At 47.1% G+C, this 17,584-nt stretch overlaps 1 protein-coding gene across 3 annotated transcripts; it reads left to right on the top strand.

Annotated features, from left to right (window-relative positions):
* The first annotated feature begins 214 nt into the window (after positions 1-214).
* LOC106578881 (cytochrome b-245 chaperone 1 homolog) lies at positions 215-9,853 on the top strand. Of its 3 annotated transcripts, XR_006760721.1 has the most exons (10): positions 247-441; positions 877-964; positions 1,060-1,101; positions 2,243-2,413; positions 4,803-4,947; positions 5,131-5,862; positions 7,915-8,091; positions 8,676-8,740; positions 8,992-9,048; positions 9,444-9,853. XR_006760721.1 is itself a non-coding variant. In XM_045702367.1 (6 exons), exons 2-6 carry the CDS (start codon positions 877-879, stop codon positions 5,288-5,290), a joined length of 606 nt encoding a protein of 201 aa, XP_045558323.1. In that variant the 5' UTR covers positions 215-359; the 3' UTR covers positions 5,291-6,157. The 3 variants fall into 3 exon arrangements, 2 of the variants coding, with proteins under 2 accessions (XP_045558323.1, XP_045558322.1); XM_045702367.1 differs by lacking the exons at positions 7,915-8,091; positions 8,676-8,740; positions 8,992-9,048; positions 9,444-9,853 and having other exon boundaries at positions 215-359; positions 5,131-6,157; XM_045702366.1 differs by lacking the exons at positions 7,915-8,091; positions 8,676-8,740; positions 8,992-9,048; positions 9,444-9,853 and having other exon boundaries at positions 5,131-6,157.
* Positions 9,854-17,584: the final 7,731 nt, after the last annotated feature.

A 17,584-nucleotide genomic window follows, 5' to 3' on the forward strand; every position in this document is an offset into this window, starting at 1 on the left:
GAAGGCAGTCAAAGCGTTTTTTTATCAAACACAATACATTTTTTCACCTGAAAACACATAATCCTACTCATTACTCCACGTGCTTAATTACTGTACATTTTGTTATGGGTTTATTTCGCCTTCTCTTTGAACGAGGCAGCTCGGTTCCAAAACGAACGCAATCAACTTTCACCCGGTGCCAGACACGCCTAGCCGGGAATCCGCGAAATACTAATCGAATCCCCTCATTGCAACAATGTTAAACTGCTCATGTCATCATCCAATCAGTGAAGACTTACCCCGGAAAGAAACAACACCCCACCACCGTGTGTTTTTGCTGTAAAATGAAATGAATTGAAACTTCTCTAAAAATTGTAAATGTAAGTTTAACTATCGTCAAGCCGATTTGTTACATTGTTTTCGGTGTGTATCATTTTCGGGAATTTCTTTGAAGAGTCTAAGGTAAGACAAAAAATTAATCGGTATGGATACACATTATTTAATTCAAAGTATCATATAGGCGAGATTATGAGTGATCGTAAATAGTTTACCACACGGTATTTCGATGCTCTGGTGTAGGATTCTCTTTTAGGGGCTTTGGCACAACAACAACAAAAACATACTACCCGCTGGGGTTGTAGGTTTAATATTAATAATAAGGTATGGTCACGGATGAATGCAATGCCGGAGGTTTGAACCGGGAAATAGTGATGAGGGAATGTGGAAGTAGATCAGAAATACAAAAAGCCCTACTCCTGACAGACATCCTCCCTTCTCCCTGTTTCCTTGAAGTAACCACTGACCTATCATATAATTACAAGTGTAAGCAACGGTTCTTCTATATTACATAGCTTTTGCCTATCCTTCTTGTATACAACTGTAATGTCTTTCTGTCAGATGGGGTATATGCAGGTAGAGGAGCACAATTCCAACATGTTGCATCTGAAAAGGTCACCTGGCATCCGCTCCTGGTCGCTGCTTGTAGGTAGGGTGTGTGTGTATTCTGTGTAAATATTTATTTATTTATTTGAATGTAATGAAATATATTGACCAGGCATTCGGTCCTTTTTCTGATTACAGGTATTGCGTCCATTGGCCTGGCTGCTGCGTACTACACTTCAGGTATAACCCAATTTACAGGCATCACCATACTACAGCTCAGATATAACCCAATTTACAGGCATCACCATACTACAGCTCAGATATAACCCAATTTACAGGCATCACCATACTACAGCTCAGATATAACCCAATTTACAGGCATCACCATACTACAGCTCAGATATAACCCAATTTACAGGCATCACCATACTACAGCTCAGATATAACCCAATTTACAGGCATCACCATACTACAGCTCAGATATAACCCAATTTACAGGCATCGCCATACTACAGCTCAGGTTTAACCCAATTTACAGGCATCGCCATACTACAGCTCAGATATAACCCAATTTACAGGCATCACCATACTACAGCTCAGATATAACCCAATTTACAGGCATCACCATACTACAGCTCAGATATAACCCAATTTACAGGCATCACCATACTACAGCTCAGATATAACCCAATTTACAGGCATCACCATACTACAGCTCAGATATAACCCAATTTACAGGCATCACCATACTACAGCTCAGATATAACCCAATTTACAGGCATCACCATACTACAGCTCAGATATAACCCAATTTACAGGCATCACCATACTACAGCTCAGATATAACCCAATTTACAGGCATCACCATACTACAGCTCAGATATAACCCAATTTACAGGCATCACCATACTACAGCTCAGATATAACCCAATTTACAGGCATCACCATACTACAGCTCAGATATAACCCTATTTACAGGCATCACCATACTACAGCTCAGATATAACCCAATTTACAGGCATCACCATACTACAGCTCAGATATAACCCAATTTACAGGCATCGCCATACTACAGCTCAGATATAACCCAATTTACAGGCATCACCATACTACAGCTCAGATATAACCCAATTTACAGGCATCGCCATACTACAGCTCAGATATAACCCAATTTACAGGCATCACCATACTACAGCTCAGATATAACCCAATTTACAGGCATCACCATACTACAGCTCAGGTTTAACCCGATTTACAGTGTCAGCCTGTCACTGCTTTAGTTGAATACAGAAACAGTCTGATACCTAGGCCAGTCATCATTGACATAATTAAGACAGATTTTCTGCCTGTCTCTCAGCCCTCTGTTTTCTTGTCTTTCCAGACAGTATCCTGTGGAAGCTGTTCTACGTGACGGGCTGTCTGTTCGTGGCCATGCAGAACATGGAGGAGTGGGAGGAGGCAGTGTTTGATAAAACCAAGAATGTGATCGAGCTGAAGACCTTCAGTCTGTACACTCTGATTCTCACCATGTGGAGGAGAGGCCAGGAGAAAGGTGAGGAACATCCCTCCTCCTGTCTCCGTCCCGTCTCCGTCCCCTCCTGTCTCCGTCCCGTCTCCGTCCCACCCCCTCCTGTCTTCCCCCTGTCTCCCTCCCATTCCCTTCCGTCTCTCCCCCTTCCTCCCAGCTCCCTCTCATCCCCTCCGACTCCTCCCGTCTCCCTCCCGTCCATCTCCTCCCGTCTCCCTCCCCTCCGCCTCCTCCCATCTCCATCCCCTCCTCCTGTCTCCATCCCCTCCTCCCGTCTCCATCCCCTCCTCCCGTCTCCGTCCCCTCCTCCCGTCTCCCTCCCCTCCGCCTCCTCCCATCTCCATCCCCTCCTCCTGTCTCCATCCCCTCCTCCTGTCTCCATCCCCTCCTCCTGTCTCCATCCCCTCCTCCCGTCTCCGTCCCCTCCTCCCGTCTCCGTCCCCTCCTCCCGTCTCCGTCCCCTCCTCCCGTCTCCGTCCCCTCCTCCCGTCTCCATCCCCTCCTCCCGTCTCCGTCCCCTCCTCCCGTCTCCGTCCCCTCCTCCCGTCTCCCTCCCCTCCGCCTCCTCCCATCTCCATCCCCTCCTCCCGTCTCCATCCCCTCCTCCCGTCTCCATCCCCTCCTCCCGTCTCCGTCCCCTCCTCCCGTCTCCGTCCCCTCCTCCCGTCTCCGTCCCCTCCTCCCGTCTCCGTCCCCTCCTCCCGTCTCCGTCCCCTCCTCCCGTCTCCATCCCCTCCTCCTGTCTCCATCCCCTCCTCCTGTCTCCATCCCCTCCTCCCGTCTCCGTCCCCTCCTCCCGTCTCCGTCCCCTCCTCCCGTCTCCGTCCCCTCCTCCCGTCTCCGTCCCCTCCTCCCGTCTCCGTCTCCGTCCCCTCCCCCTCCTCCCGTCTCCGTCCCCTCGTTCCGTCTCCGTCCCCTCGTTCCGTCTCCATCTCTTCCCCCTCCTCCCGTCTCCATCTCTTCCCCCTCTTCCATCCCATCCCCTCCTCCCGTCTCCGTCCCACCCCTCCTGTCTTCCTCCTGTCTCCCTCCCATTCCCTTCCGTCTCTCCCCCTTCCTCCCAGCTCCCTCTCATCCCCTCCGTCTCCCTCCCGTCTGTCTCCTCCCATCTCCATCCCCTCCGCCTCCGTCCCATCCCCATCCTCCCATCTCGTCCCATCCCCTCCTCCCGTCTCCGTCCCATCCCCCCCTCCCGTCTCCGTCCCCTCTTGTTTCCGTCCCGTCTCCGTCCCATCCCCTCCTGTCTTCCTCCTGTCTCCCTCCCATTCCGTCTCTCCCCTTTCCTCTTATCCCCTCCCCCTCCTCCCATCCCCTCCTGTCTCCCTCCCATTCCATCCACTCCTCCCATCCCCTCCCCATCTCCTTCGTCTCCTCCCTTCTCCTCCCATCCCCTCCCCATCTCCCTCCCGTCTTCCTCCCATCCCCTCCCCCTCCTCCCGTCTCCGTCTCCATCCCCTCCGCCTCCTCCCATCTCCCTCCCCCTCCTCCCATCCCCTCCTCCCATCTCCCCCTTCTCCCTCCCCCCATCTCCCCCTTCTCCCTCCCCCATCTCCCATCCCTTCTGTCTCTCCCATCCCCTCCTCCCATCTCCCTCCTCCCATCCCCTCCTCCCATCTCCCCCTTCTCCCTCCCCCATCTCCCATCCCTTCTGTCTCTCCCATCCCCTCCTCCCATCTCCATCTCTTCCCCCTCCCTCTCTTCCCCCCTCGTTCAGTCTCCGTCTCTTCCCCCTCGTTCAGTCTCCGTCTCTTCCCCCTCGTTCCGTCTCCGTCTCTTCCCCCTCGTTCAGTCTCCGTCTCTTCCGCCTCGTTCAGTCTCCGTCTCTTCTCCCCCTCCCGTCTCCCCCTCCCGTCTCCGTCTCTTCTCCCCCCTCCCGTCTCCGTCTCTTCTCCCCCTCCCGTCTCCGTATCTTCTCCCCCCTCCCGTCTCCGTATCTTCTCCCCCCTCCCGTCTCCGTATCTTCTCCCCCCCCGTCTCCATCTCTTCCCCCTCCTCCGTCCCATCCCTTCCTCCCGTCTCCGTCCCGCCCCTCCTGTCTTCCTCCTCTTGCCCCCTCCCGTCTTCCTCCTCTCGCCCTCCCGTCTTCCTCCTCTCGCCCTCTCATCCCCTCCTGTTTCCTTCCCATCCCCTCCTGTCTCCTTCCCATTTCATCCCCTCCTCCCAGCCCCTCCCATCTTCCTCCCATCCCCTCCGCCTTCTCCCGCCTCTATCCCTTCCCCTCCCCCATCTCCTTCCGTCTTTTCCCATCCCATCTTCCTCTCAACCCCTCCCCCTCCTCCCATCTTCCTCCCCTCCGCCTCCTCCCGCCTCTGTCTCATCCCCTCCTCCCATCTCCCTCCCCCTCCTCCCATCTCCCTCCCCCTCCTCCCATCTCCCTCCCATCCCATCCCCTCATCCTGTCTCTGTCTTTCAGTGGTGCTGGACATGAGGCACCTGCGTGCCGTGTGTGTTCAGGAGGAGAAGGTGCGCTACCTGGGGAAGGGTTACCTGCTGGTGCTGCGACTGACAACAGGTTTCTCCTACCCCCTCACACAGAGCGCCACCATGGGGGGACGCAGGTATGACTGGGGTCTGGAGGGGGAAGAGATGTTGTGTTAAAGGATCAGAACACAGGGTTCCCAGGATTGGAGAATGTTGTAGAATATTCCAAGAATGGTATGGAGCAGAAGTATAATCAGCCATGCTGTCTATTCTTGATCACAACTAGTTGTTTGATCGTTTTATTTCTCCCTGTTTGTCAGTGATGTGGAGGCGGTGGCTTCGTTGCTCAAGCGTTTCCTGGGTCTGGAGGAGCTCCAGTGTCGCTGGGAACAGGAGGAAGAGGAGGAAGAGGAGGAAGATGACCTGGACCCCAGCACTGACTCAGAAGAAGAGGGGGACTTTGAACCTTCAGTGCAGTAGTGATGAGGAGAGGAAGCCTCTGTAGACTTGAAATGCACACAAACATATTTTACATTAGTATTATCCCTGATACTGTAAATGGCCTTAAATACTCTCTTGAGTGGCCGTTTTCCACAGAAGATTTAAACTAAATCATAGTTTGGTGTCTGGCCTGTTCTGAAAAAAACAATGATCATTACTGTATAGTATCTGCATTACACACCTATCTTTATAGTTACAGTGCCTTTTATTTAAATGTAATCAGTATTTGTGTGGAAAAACTCATTCAAACATGCCAACAGGATAGGCAACACATTGGTGTGTTTGAGACCACCCAAGTGAGAATGTTTTGTGCGTGACTCTGCTCACTATAACCATCCATCTGAATGCATGTGACTGTAAACTATAATCAAGCATGAAGGATTTCCAGGGATCAGTTAAGAATATTTCTGAATGTTAATACTTGCATGTTCATGTGTCTGTCAGCATTCATAGGTCTTAGTGCCGAACAGAATCCGGGAAGGCAAAACCTCTTGAAAGGACTTAATCGAACATGGTTTAATATTCATAGAGAACGCTACAGATTGTCTCAGGTAACATTCCTGTCCATAGACTGTAATGTGTTAGTAATAATGTGTATATTTGACAGGAATGCTGTATTACATTGCATCTGGACAGTATTAACTACTTTGTCAGTTAATGAGAGGAAGGTGAGTGACGATGCCTTGTGTTGCTTGAAAGAAAGACGATGAATGAGAGTTACATTTTTTTTTTTTTTATGTGTCCAGTTCCTGCTGGATGACTGCAGGTACTGATTTACCTTCTTTTTTAAAAACTTTCATGCATTTTTTTGGTAAAAAAAGGGAATTAAATTAGCGTTTTTGATAATCATGCAATCATTTGTGTTCTATAAATGATTCACAGGTCAACCATGGAAGAAGCCTTTATCCGTTATCAAGTTTGCTACTAACACATTTGAAAGTTGATACCATGACTAGCTATGAACTCGCCCCCTGGCTACAATCCACGAGCGACTAGCAACAGACATACATATCAATGTAAACAGATTGAGGTGCTGGACAACTGCCTTGTTCAGGGTCAGAACGACAGATTTTTACCTTGTCAGCTCTGGGATTCGATCTTGCAACCTTTCGGTTACTAGTCCAACGCTCCCACCACTAGGCTCTCTGCTAGGAGTGATGGTGTCAGCCCTGGCTGTGGTGACTCACCTGGCTCTACCTGGCCTTACGTCACAGAGACCCTGGTCAGACAGGGTCTCTGTTGAATTAGATGCATTAGTGCAAGGCTGGAATAAAATTCTGAATACTCTACGAATATGGTCATTTAAATATGCAAAATTTGTGGATTCATTTACCTGATGCCTTTCAGGAATGTATTCAATTGCGTTTTCTTTTTTGTAATTGAAAACCTTTATAAAACTGCTCTCTTGAGGTCATGTCACAGCATCTCAATCGGGTTGAGTTCAGGACTCTGACTGGGCCACTCCAGATTGTGTATTTTCTTCTTTTGAAGCCATTCTGTTGTTGATTTACTTCTGTGTTTTGGGTCGTTGTCATGGTGCATCAACCAACTTCTGTTGAGCTTCAATTGGCGGACCGATAGCCTAACATTCGCCTGCAAAATGTCTTGATAAACTTGGGAATACCTTTTTTCGTCGATGATAGCATGCTGTCTAGGCCCTGAGGCAGTAAAGCAGCCCCAAGCCATGACACTCCGTCCACCATACTTTACAGTTGGGATGAGGTTTTGATGTTGGTGTGCTGTGCCATTTTTTTCCTCCACACATAGTGTTGTGTGTTCCTTCCAAACAACTCAACTGTAGCTTCATCTGTCCACAGAATATTTTGCCAGTAGCGCTGTGGAACATCCAGGTGCACTTTTGCAAACTTCAGATGGCAGCAATGTTTTTTTTGGACAGCATTGGCTTCTTCCGTGGTGTCCTCCCATGAACACCATTCTTGTTTAGTGTTTTACGTATCGTAGACTCGTCAACAGAGATGTTAGCATGTTCCAGAGATTTCTGTAAGTCTTTCTTTAGCTGACACTAGGATTCTTCCTAACCTCATTGAGCATTCTGCGCTGTGCTCTTGCAGTCATCTTTGCAGGATGGCCAGCTTTATGCAAGTCAACAATTCTTAATCTTAAGTCTACTGAGATCTCCTTTGTTCAATGCATGGTTCACATCAGGCAATGCTTCTTGTGAATAGCAAACTCCAATTTTGTGAGTGTTTTTTATAGGGAAAGGCAGCTTTAACCAACATCTCCAATCTCATCTCATTGATTGGACTCCAGGTTAGCTGACTCATGACTCCAATTAGCTTTTGGAGAAGTCATTAGCCTAGGGGTTCACATAGTTGTTCCAACCTACACTGAGTGTTTAAATTATACATTCAATATAGACACAAATCTATTGTGACTTAGATGAAGATTAGATCAAATTTGAATTTATGCAGAAATCCAGGTAATTCCAAAGGGTTCACATACCTTTTCTTGCCACTGTAACTGCTCAGCCATTCCTGTGCATTGGCTTCCCTCTAGTGGTGATTTGAACAAAGATGAACAGGCAGGCGGAAGTTTCTATGGGGATGTTGCAGCTGATGTAAGATACTCTTTTTTTTACCCAGGATGCACTCCTCAGACGTGTGGCCGAGCCGTCACAGACAACTCAGTGAGCAGGGAGGAGGCCATGGCCCTCAGTTCAGAATCCCTCGCCTCCTATCTCTCTCTCTGTCACTTATCTACTCCTTTAGGTTGGCAGAGAGGGGGCTGGCTCAGATGGAGGGGGCTGGCTCAGATGGAGGGTGACTATCTACTTTTAGTAAGAAATATTTGAACTTAAACAGGACCAGGGAAGAGCTCGGATGAAGACTGTTGCTCAGACTCCAGTTGTATCTTTCCTCTGTCTCCACTAGAGGTCAGGGTGGTTCAACCATAGTTTTATGAGCACAATATCCAAAGTTCAGCTCAGATGGGCTGATGTAGTTACTGTGTAATGCTATTGTTCATGGCTGCTTGGTTGACCCCTCTCTGTCCTCTCTCCCCTCCTCCCCATGTAGACCTGTTGTTCATGGCCTGTTAAGGTACTGTTGTGAGGGGAGTGGAAGCAGCAGGGGACTAGTGAGAGAGAGCAGCGTATCCTTGGGTAGCTGACAGAACACTAATAAAGAGCCATGATTTATTTACTGATTAGTGAGAGAGAGCAGCGTATCCTTGGGTAGCTGACAGAACACTAATAAAGAACCATGATTTATTTACTGATTAGTGAGAGAGCGCAGCGTATCCTTGGGTAGCTGACAAAACAACAATAACAAGTAAAGGACAGAGGTAGACTGAAATAAGTCCTAATAATTTGCATGTTTTCTCATTCTCTTTTTGGCCTCGCCAGGCTTCCATCCTGGACCTGCACTCTGGGGCTCTGTCGATGGGGAAGCAGTTTGTCAACATCTACAGGTCTCTCTCTCTCCCCCCTAACTAACCTAACCATTAATGATGTCACTCACTCCATCTGGCGATCATAACAGTGGCATCTCCTGCATAGCAATCCGCCTGCTTCTTTATCCTGCTCTGTTTGGATAGCTTCTCTGTCATGGCCTCTTGGGTAATTGTGCACTGTGTTGTCTGGGTTGCTGGATGGTAATAGATGCTAATATCCCTGTTCTGTTCTCTCTGGCTGGCTGGTGGTTGGTGGTGGCTGGTGACAGGTACTTTGGGGAGCAGATAATGGATGTTTTCTCTGAAAAGGAAACCCGACTCTACAGGTTGGTCTGTGTGTGTCTAGTTAGGTTTCCATTCAATTTGCAAAATATTTTAATGCAAATATTCTAAAATATGCATACAACACAAAATGCTCATTTTCCAACCAGAGTTGTGTTTCCATCAAATTGACTTGTTGCAGATAAAAGTCTGTGTGTCTTGATGTAGTGCACATAAAATAACTTTTGCAGTTAAATTTACTGAGTATAAAAAAATAAAAAGTTAAATTGGTTTCCATCGCATTTCAATTGTTTGTCTGTGAATACAATTTACGGGCCCGGGTTACTGTTCAGCACATTTATAAGAAGCCCTGTATAAATAAAATTTTCTTTAATAGATAGACTGACTGTTTCATTGGTTGATTTGATTTGAGGATTGATTGACTACTTCCAACCTCCAGGGAGGGGCGTGGTCATATCCAGGCAGTGGTAGCAGAGACGTTTGACCTGGACCCGTCTCTTCTGTACCTCACCAAGCCCACCGTCTTCTCACGCATCAACAGCACACTGGCCAAGACACAGCATGACGAGCACTGGCACCCTCGCATAGACAAAGAAAATATTATAGAAGGTTTTATACATATTATACACACACACACACACACACACACACTTCTGCGTTATCCTGTGTCATGAATTACCTTTTAGTTTTGAAGTCAAGAAGTATTCAAGCCTCATAGCATCCCACAATGCAATGAAGGCCCCTTTTTCTATTTCACACAACAGCTGACACTCTGGCTGTAGCAAGACTCTTCTAAACCAAAGGCAAACTTCCTCCTAGCTGTGTTTAAATATCCCCTTTAATATATATGAAACAGATTTGATATTCATATAAATAAGCTGAAACTGTTTTGTACAGTAGTTCAGTATCAATGACATTGTAAAACGTATGGAATGAACTCTAAGATATATTAAATGTGTGGAGGTGAAGAGTAAAACTTTTCATTCGTTTAGGTTTTATTCTCTCCAAAAAGTGATTTTAAATATGGTCTTGACGGTAGGTTCATAGTTCATCCAAAGTTCAGTATTTTCTGTGAGATTGAATGCGGCTTTGATTGCACCACGTGAATGCATCTCATCAAAATCAAATCAAATCAAATGTATTTATGTAGCCCTTCTTACGTCAGCTGATATCTCAAAGTGCTGTACAGAAACCCAGCCTAAAACCCCAAACAGCAAGCAATGCAGGTGTAGAAGCACGGTGGCTAGGAAAAACTCCCTAGAAAGGCCAAAACCTAGGAAGAAACCTAGAGAGGAACCAGGCTATGAGGGGTGGCCAGTCCTCTTCTGGCTGTGCCGGGTGGAGATTATAACAGCACATGGCCTAGATGTTCAAATGTTCATAAATGACCAGCATGGTCAAATAATAATAATCATAGTAGTTGTCGAGGGTGCAACAAGTCAGTAACACGAGTGAGTGTCAGTTGGCTTTTTCATAGCCGATCTTTGAGAGTATCTCTACCGCTCCTGCTGTCTCTAGAGAGTTGAAAACAGCAGGTCTGGGACAGGTAGCACGTCCGGTGAATAGGTCAGGGTTCCAGCAGGTCTGGGACAGGTAGCACGTCCGGTGAACAGGTCAGGGTTCCATAGCTGCGGGCAGAACAGTTGGAACTGGAGCAGCAGCACGGCCAGATGAACTGGGGACAGCAAGGAGTCATCAAGCCAGGTAGTCCTGAGGCATGGTCCTAGGGCTCAGGTCCTCCGAGAGAGAGAAAGAAAGAAAGGGAGAATTAGAGAGAGCATATTTAAATTCACACAGGACACCGGAAAAGACAAGAGAAATACTCCAGATGTGACAGACTGACCCTAGCCCCCCGACACCTAAACTACTGCAGCATAAATACTGGAGGCTGAGACAGGAGGGGTCAGGAGACACTGTGGCCCCATCCGATGAAACCCCCAGACAGGGCCAAACAGGTAGGATATAGCCCCACCCACTTTGCCAAAGCACAGCCTCCACACCACTGGAGGGATATCTCCAACCACCAACATACCATCCCGGGACAAGGCCGAGTATAGCCCACAAAGATCTCCGCCATGGCACAACCCAAGGGGGGGCGCCAACCCAGACAGGAAGACCACGTCAGTGACTCAACCCACTCAAGTGACGCACCCCTCCCAGGGATGGCATGGAAGAACACCAGCAAGCCAGTGACTCAGCCCCCGTAATAGGGGTAGAGGCAGAGAATCCCAGTGGAAAGAGGGGAAACCGGCCAGGCAGAGACAGCAAGGGCGGTTCGTTGCTCCAGCCTTTCCGTTCACCTTCACACCCCTGGGCCAGACTACACTTAATCATAGGACCTACTGAAGAGATGTGTCTTCAGTAAAGACTTAAAGGTTGAGACTGAGTCTGTGTCTCTCACATGGGTAGGCAGACTATTCCATAAAAATTGAGCTCTATAGGAGAAAGCCCTGCCTCCAGCTGTTTGCTTAGAAATTCTAGGAACAATTAGGAGGCCCGCGTCTTGTGACCGTAGCGTACGTGTAGGTATGTATGGCAGGACCAAATCGGAAAGATAGGTAGGAGCAAGCCCATGTAATGCTTTGTAGGTTAGCAGTAAAACCTTGAAATCAGCCCTTGCCTTAACAGGAAGCCAGTGTAGGGAGGCTAGCACTGGAGTAATATGATCACATTTTTTGGTTCTAGTCAGGATTCCAGCAGCCATATTTAGCACTAACTGAAGTTTATTTAGTGTTTTATCCGGGTAGCCGGAAAGTAGAGCATTGCAGTAGTCCAACCTATCTATAGTCCAACCTATAGTCCAACCTAGGCATGGATTAATTTTTCTGCGTCATTTTTGGACAGAAGGTTTCTGATTTTTGCAATGTTATGTAGATGGAAAAAAGCTGTCCTTGAAACAGTCTTGATATGTTCTTCAAAAGAGAGATCAGGGTCCAGAGTAACGCCGAGGTCCTTCACAGTTTTATTTGAGACGACTGTACAACCATCCAGATGAATTGTCAGATTCAACAGAAGATCTCTTTTGTTTCTTGGGACCTAGAACAAGCATCTCTGTTTTGTCCGAGTTTAAGAGTAGAAAGTTTGCAGCCATCCACTTCCTTATGTCTGAGACACAGGCTTCTAGTGAGGGCAATTTTGGGGCTTCACCATGTTTCATTGAAATGTACAGCTGTGTGTCATCCGCATAGCAGTGAAATTTAACATTATGTTTTCGAATGACATCCCCAAGAGGTAAAATATATAGTGAAAACAATAGTGGTCCTAAAACGGAACCTTGAGGAACACCGAAATGTACAGTTCATTTGTCAGAGGACAAACCATTCACAGAGACAAACTGATATCTTTCCGACAGATAAGACCTAAACCAGGCCAGAACTTGTCCATGTAGACCAATTTGGGTTTCCAATCTCTCCAAAAGAATGTGGTGATCGATGGTATCAAAAGCAGCACTAAGATCTAGGAGCACGAGGACAGACGCAGAGCCTCGGTCTGATGTCATCAAAAGGTCATTTACCACCTTCACAAGTGCAGTCTCAGTGCTATGATGGGGTCTAAAACCAGACTGAAGCATTTCGTATACATTGTTTGTCTTCAGGAAGGCAGTGAGTTGCTGTGCAACAACTTTTTCAAAAATTCTTGAGAGGAATGTAAGATTCGATATAGGCCGATAGTTTTTTATAATTTCTGGGTCAAGATTTGGCTTTTTCAAGAGAGGCTTTATTACTGCCACTTTTAGTGAGTTTGGTACACATCCGGTGGATAGAGAGCCGTTTATTATGTTCAACATAGGAGGGCCAAGCACAGAAAGCAGCTCTTTCAGTAGTTTAGTTGGAATAGGGTCCAGTATGCAGCTTGAAGGTGTAGAGGCCATGATTCTTTTCATCATTGTGTCAAGAGATATAGTACTAAAACACTTTAGTGTCTCCCTTGATCCTAGGTCCTGGCAGGGTTGTGCAGACTCAGGACAACGGAGCTTTGGAGGAATACGCAGATTTAAAGAGGAGTCCGTAATTTGCTTTCTAATGATCATGATCTTTTCCTCAAAGAAGTTAATGAATTCATTACTGCTGAAGTGAGAGCCATCCTCTCTTGGGGAATGCTGCTTTTTAGTTAACTTTGCAACAGTATCAAAAATACATTTCGGATTGTTCTTATTTTCCTCAATTAAGTTGGAAAAATAGGATGATCGAGCAGCAGTGAGGGCTCTTCGATACTGCACGGTACTGTCTTTCCAAGCTAGTCGGAAGACTTCCAGTTTGGTGTTACACCATTTCCGTTCCAATTTTCTGGAAGCTTGCTTCAGAGCTCGTGTATTTTCTGTATACCAGGGAGCTAGTTTCTTATGACAAATGTTTTTAGTTTTTAGGGGTGCAACTGCATCTAGGGTATTGCGCAAGGTTAAATTGAGTTCCTCGGTTAGGTGGTTAACTGATTTTTGTCCTTTGACGTCCTTGGGTAGGCAAAGGGAGTCTGGAAGGGCATCAAGGAATCATTGGGTTGTCTGAAAATTTATAGCACGACTTTTAATGCTTCTTGGATGGGGTCTGAGCAGATTATTTGTTGCGATTTCGAACGTAATAAAATGGTGGTCCGATAGTCCAGGATTATGAGGAAAAACATTAAGATCCACAACATTTATTCCATGGGACAAAACTTGGTCCAGAGGATGACTGTGGCAGTGAGTAGGTCCAGAGACATGTTGGACAAAACCCACAGTCGATGATGGCTCCGAAAGCCTTTTGGAGTGGGTCTGTGGACTGTTCCATGTGAATATTAGTCACCAAAAATTAGAATATTATCTGCTGTGACTACAAGGTCCGATAGGAATTCAGGGAACTTAGTGAGGAATGCTGCATATGGCCCAGGAGGCCTGTAAACAGTAGCTATAAAAGTGATTGAGTAGGCTGCATAGATTTCATGACTAGAAGCTCAAAAGATGAAAATGTCGTTGTTGTTTTTTTTGTTGGTAAACTTAAATTTGCTATCGTAAATGTTAGCAACACCTCCGCCTTTGCGGGATGCACGGGGGATATGGTCACTAGTATAACCAGGGGGTGAGGCCTCATTTAACACAGTAAATTCATCAGCCATGTTTCAGTCAGGCCAATCACATCAAGATTATGATTCATTGACTATAACTGCCTTTGAAGTGAGGGATCTAACATTAAGTAGTCCTATTTTGAGATGTGAGGTCTCATTACTGTTTAGCCAGCAGGGCAATAGAATGAAGCGATCATTTCATACAAGATTCCTCCCATTCGCTATTCCTGTCTCGACTGTGGACCTCAGCAAAGCAGACTTTGAAATTCATTGGGTTATTCAATTTCTAGGACTGTTAGCGCTTTTTATCCACATTGAGCACTACAGCAAACGGCTCCCAAAGGATCTGTCTGAATGTTTCTTATCTGTTCGCTAACGTGTGTGTTTTACCATCTTTGAGCGTTGTTCGTTTGCTAGTGCTCCATCATCAGTTTGTGTGTCTCTGGGAATTGTTCATTTGTATTTCTCACCATTATTTATTTTCTGGTGCCTCAATCATTTCTGGTCATATCCCCTCTGAGTCTTTCGCAATATTAATTTATGTCACCTTATCCTCTCTCTCTCTCTCTCTCTCTCTCTCTCTCTCTCTCTCTCTCTCTCTCTCTCTCTCTCTCTCTCTCTCTCTCTCTCTCGACTCCTCAACAGCTGGAGCAAAAAAATGTCATCCTAAACCCCCCAGCCCTCTCCCCCATCTGTCCCCTTCCCCCTCCGCCATCCTAGGTGTATTTGGCCCAACCTAATTTAAATGTAAATGGCTTTCGTCGTCTTTTTGGTTCCCTCCCCGATCGATCACACTGCTGAGGTGGATTCATACACCCCTGCCACTCTGCTGCAATGTGACTGTTGTCTCTACAGCCCAGGACTAATATAATGTCTGACAGGAAGACGTGGGGAAACTAATGTGTAACGGTGGGATTTTTATTCAGAACTTTGTCCATGATTATCCAGAAGACACATGATTATTTCCTTCGCCAATCAACAGCAGACAAACCCATAGAATAATAGTTGACCTATTCGATTGGTCAGCTTGTCGCATTCTATGCGAGAAAATAAAATACATCGTGAGGCGCTTTCAAATGGCGAGTGGCACAGGGAGATAGACACCCATGTCCAGTCAATGCACAATGTTCTTAGCGTAGTCGTGGGAAAAAACACACTTTAAAGCGGTCCCTGTCTCTCTCCCTCTGTCCCGGGTCTATGTCCCTGTCCCCGTCTCTCTCCCTCTGTCCCAGTCCCCGTCTCTCTCTCTCTCTGTCCCTGTCCCCATCGCTCTCCCTCTGTCCCAGTCCCCATCTCTCTCTCTGTCCCTGTCCCCATCTCTCTCCCTCTGTCCCTGTCACTCTCTCTGTCCCTGTCCCCATCTCTCTCCCTCTGTCCCGGGTCTATGTCCCTGTCCCCGTCTCTCTCTCTCTGTCCCAGTCCCCGTCTCTCTCTCTCTGTCCCTGTCCCCATCGCTCTCCCTCTGTCCCTGTCCCCATCTCTGTCCCTGTCCCCATCTCTGTCCCTGTCCCTCTCTCTGTCCCTGTCCCCATGTCTCTCCCTCTGTCCCGGTCCCTGTCCCTCTCTCTGTCCCTGTCCCCATCTCTCTCCCTCTGTCCCGGTCCCTGTCCCTCTCTCTGTCCCTGTCCCCATCTCTCTCCCTCTGTCCCAGTCCCTGTCCCTCTCTCTGTCCCTGTCCCCATGTCTCTCCCTCTGTCCCGGTCCCTGTCCCTGTCTCTCTCCCTCTGTCAGCAGGGGTACTCCAGTACTATTTGAGAAGGTCCGGTCACACACATTTCCTAGGTGTCAAAGGTCCGGATGGATATTGTCATTTCATCGGCGTAGTAAAAAACCCTCACCCCCAAACTGTTCACACCAATCTTGTTGGTGCAGAGAAAATGTTGCAGTTTTAAAGCTAATTTCCTGCATTCTGCACATTATTCCATGTCTTATGTGTGTTTATATGTTACCAGAGGTCAAAGCCCGACCTGAGTAAAAAAAAAAAGAATACAGTACATATTTATTATTATTATTACTTATTTGGGACCTGTGGTCCGTATTGACCCCGTTCTGGGTCCGGATCAGGCCTGCCAGTTGAGTATCTATGACAACTAATGTATTCTCTGCTAAGGGGGAGGAAAAGAAGGAAAAAGGGGGAGGAAAAGAGAGGGTGAGCCCTGAACGGTTTGGAAGAGTGACTGCTGTGTACCTTCTCTGACACCTTCAGAGTCCTCCCAGGTCCTCTGAGCCACATTATTAAAGAGAGAATCTCCATGTGACAGATGAGATGGAGCAAAACGTGAAACTGAACCGCTGGGATTTGGAGTGTCAGTGTGCCACTGCTATATGAAGAGAGATAAAAGGAAGAAGGATAAAAGAGAGGGAGAGGAGAGTCAAGCCATACATAAATCATGATGTTATACAGGATCAGTTATTTTCCTCCATGTAAATTCACCTTCTACTTCGCCAGATTCATAACCAGATTTATCCAAGTGGCACCTTGAGGTGAGGTGGCAGACTGACAGGTGTTTTTCCTCCTGCCTTGACGAGAGGAAGTTGGCTAACCATGCCACATTACATCACAGCAAACTCTACAATCTCAAAGTGGGTGACGTGGAAGACTCGTGCCATTGTGTTGAATGATGATCACCCCTCCTTTTCTGTGGTCTGAAAGAGGCCGTGAACCCCACACTGATATAAATAGGGCTGTTTGAGATGGTAGTGTTGCTGAATAGAGTTTAATTATGACTACAGGCAATCAGAAAGAGAAGAAACCGGAGGGATCAAATGGATAGCAGCAGCAGGTTGAGAGAGGTAGGAGGAGGGAGGGAAGAGAGGGAGGGAAGTGAAGAAGAGTGTGAAAGGGCAAAGAGCGGGGGTAGAGAGCGCGACAGAAAGAGAGGGATCAACCAGATAACCGCAACCGGTTGAGAGAGATTGAAGGGAGGATGGAGGGAAGAGGGAGAGGTAAATATTTTGAAGGGCGAGGAAGATGAGAAGGAAAGGAGAGAGAGAGTCCATCACTTTAACACATAATTCAACCCAAGCACTTAAATATATTAATGGGATTCAGAGATGTACATTTTAAAATCAGATGACTAACACCCGGCAGTTTGTGGAGAAAGAAAACAAAATGGGGGATAATTAAGGATGGCGGTGTGGGAGGAATAGATTCATTGTCTGAAGGATATCAATATGTTTCTGCTGATGAGAGCGTGGGTGGGTGCTGTTAGGGTGATAGGTTGGTGTTAGGGTGATAGGCTGGTGTTAGTGGGATAGACTGGTGTTGATTCACATGCGGTCGTGATTGGGAGTCCCATAGGGCGGCGCACAATTGGCCCAGCGACGTCCGGGTTAGGGTTTGGCCGGGGTAGGTCGTCATTTTAACTTCTTTGGGGTAGGGGGCAGTATTTTCACGTCCGGATTAAAAGCATGCCCAGAGTAAACTGCCTGCTACTCAGGCCCGGAAGCTAGGATATGCATATTATTAGTAGATTTGGATAGAAAACACTCTGCAGTTTCTAAAACTGTTTGAATGATGTCTGTGAGTATAACAGAACT

This window comes from Salmo salar, chromosome ssa19 (assembly GCF_905237065.1).
Source record: "Salmo salar chromosome ssa19, Ssal_v3.1, whole genome shotgun sequence".
In the NCBI taxonomy this organism is placed as follows: Eukaryota; Metazoa; Chordata; class Actinopteri; order Salmoniformes; family Salmonidae; genus Salmo; species Salmo salar.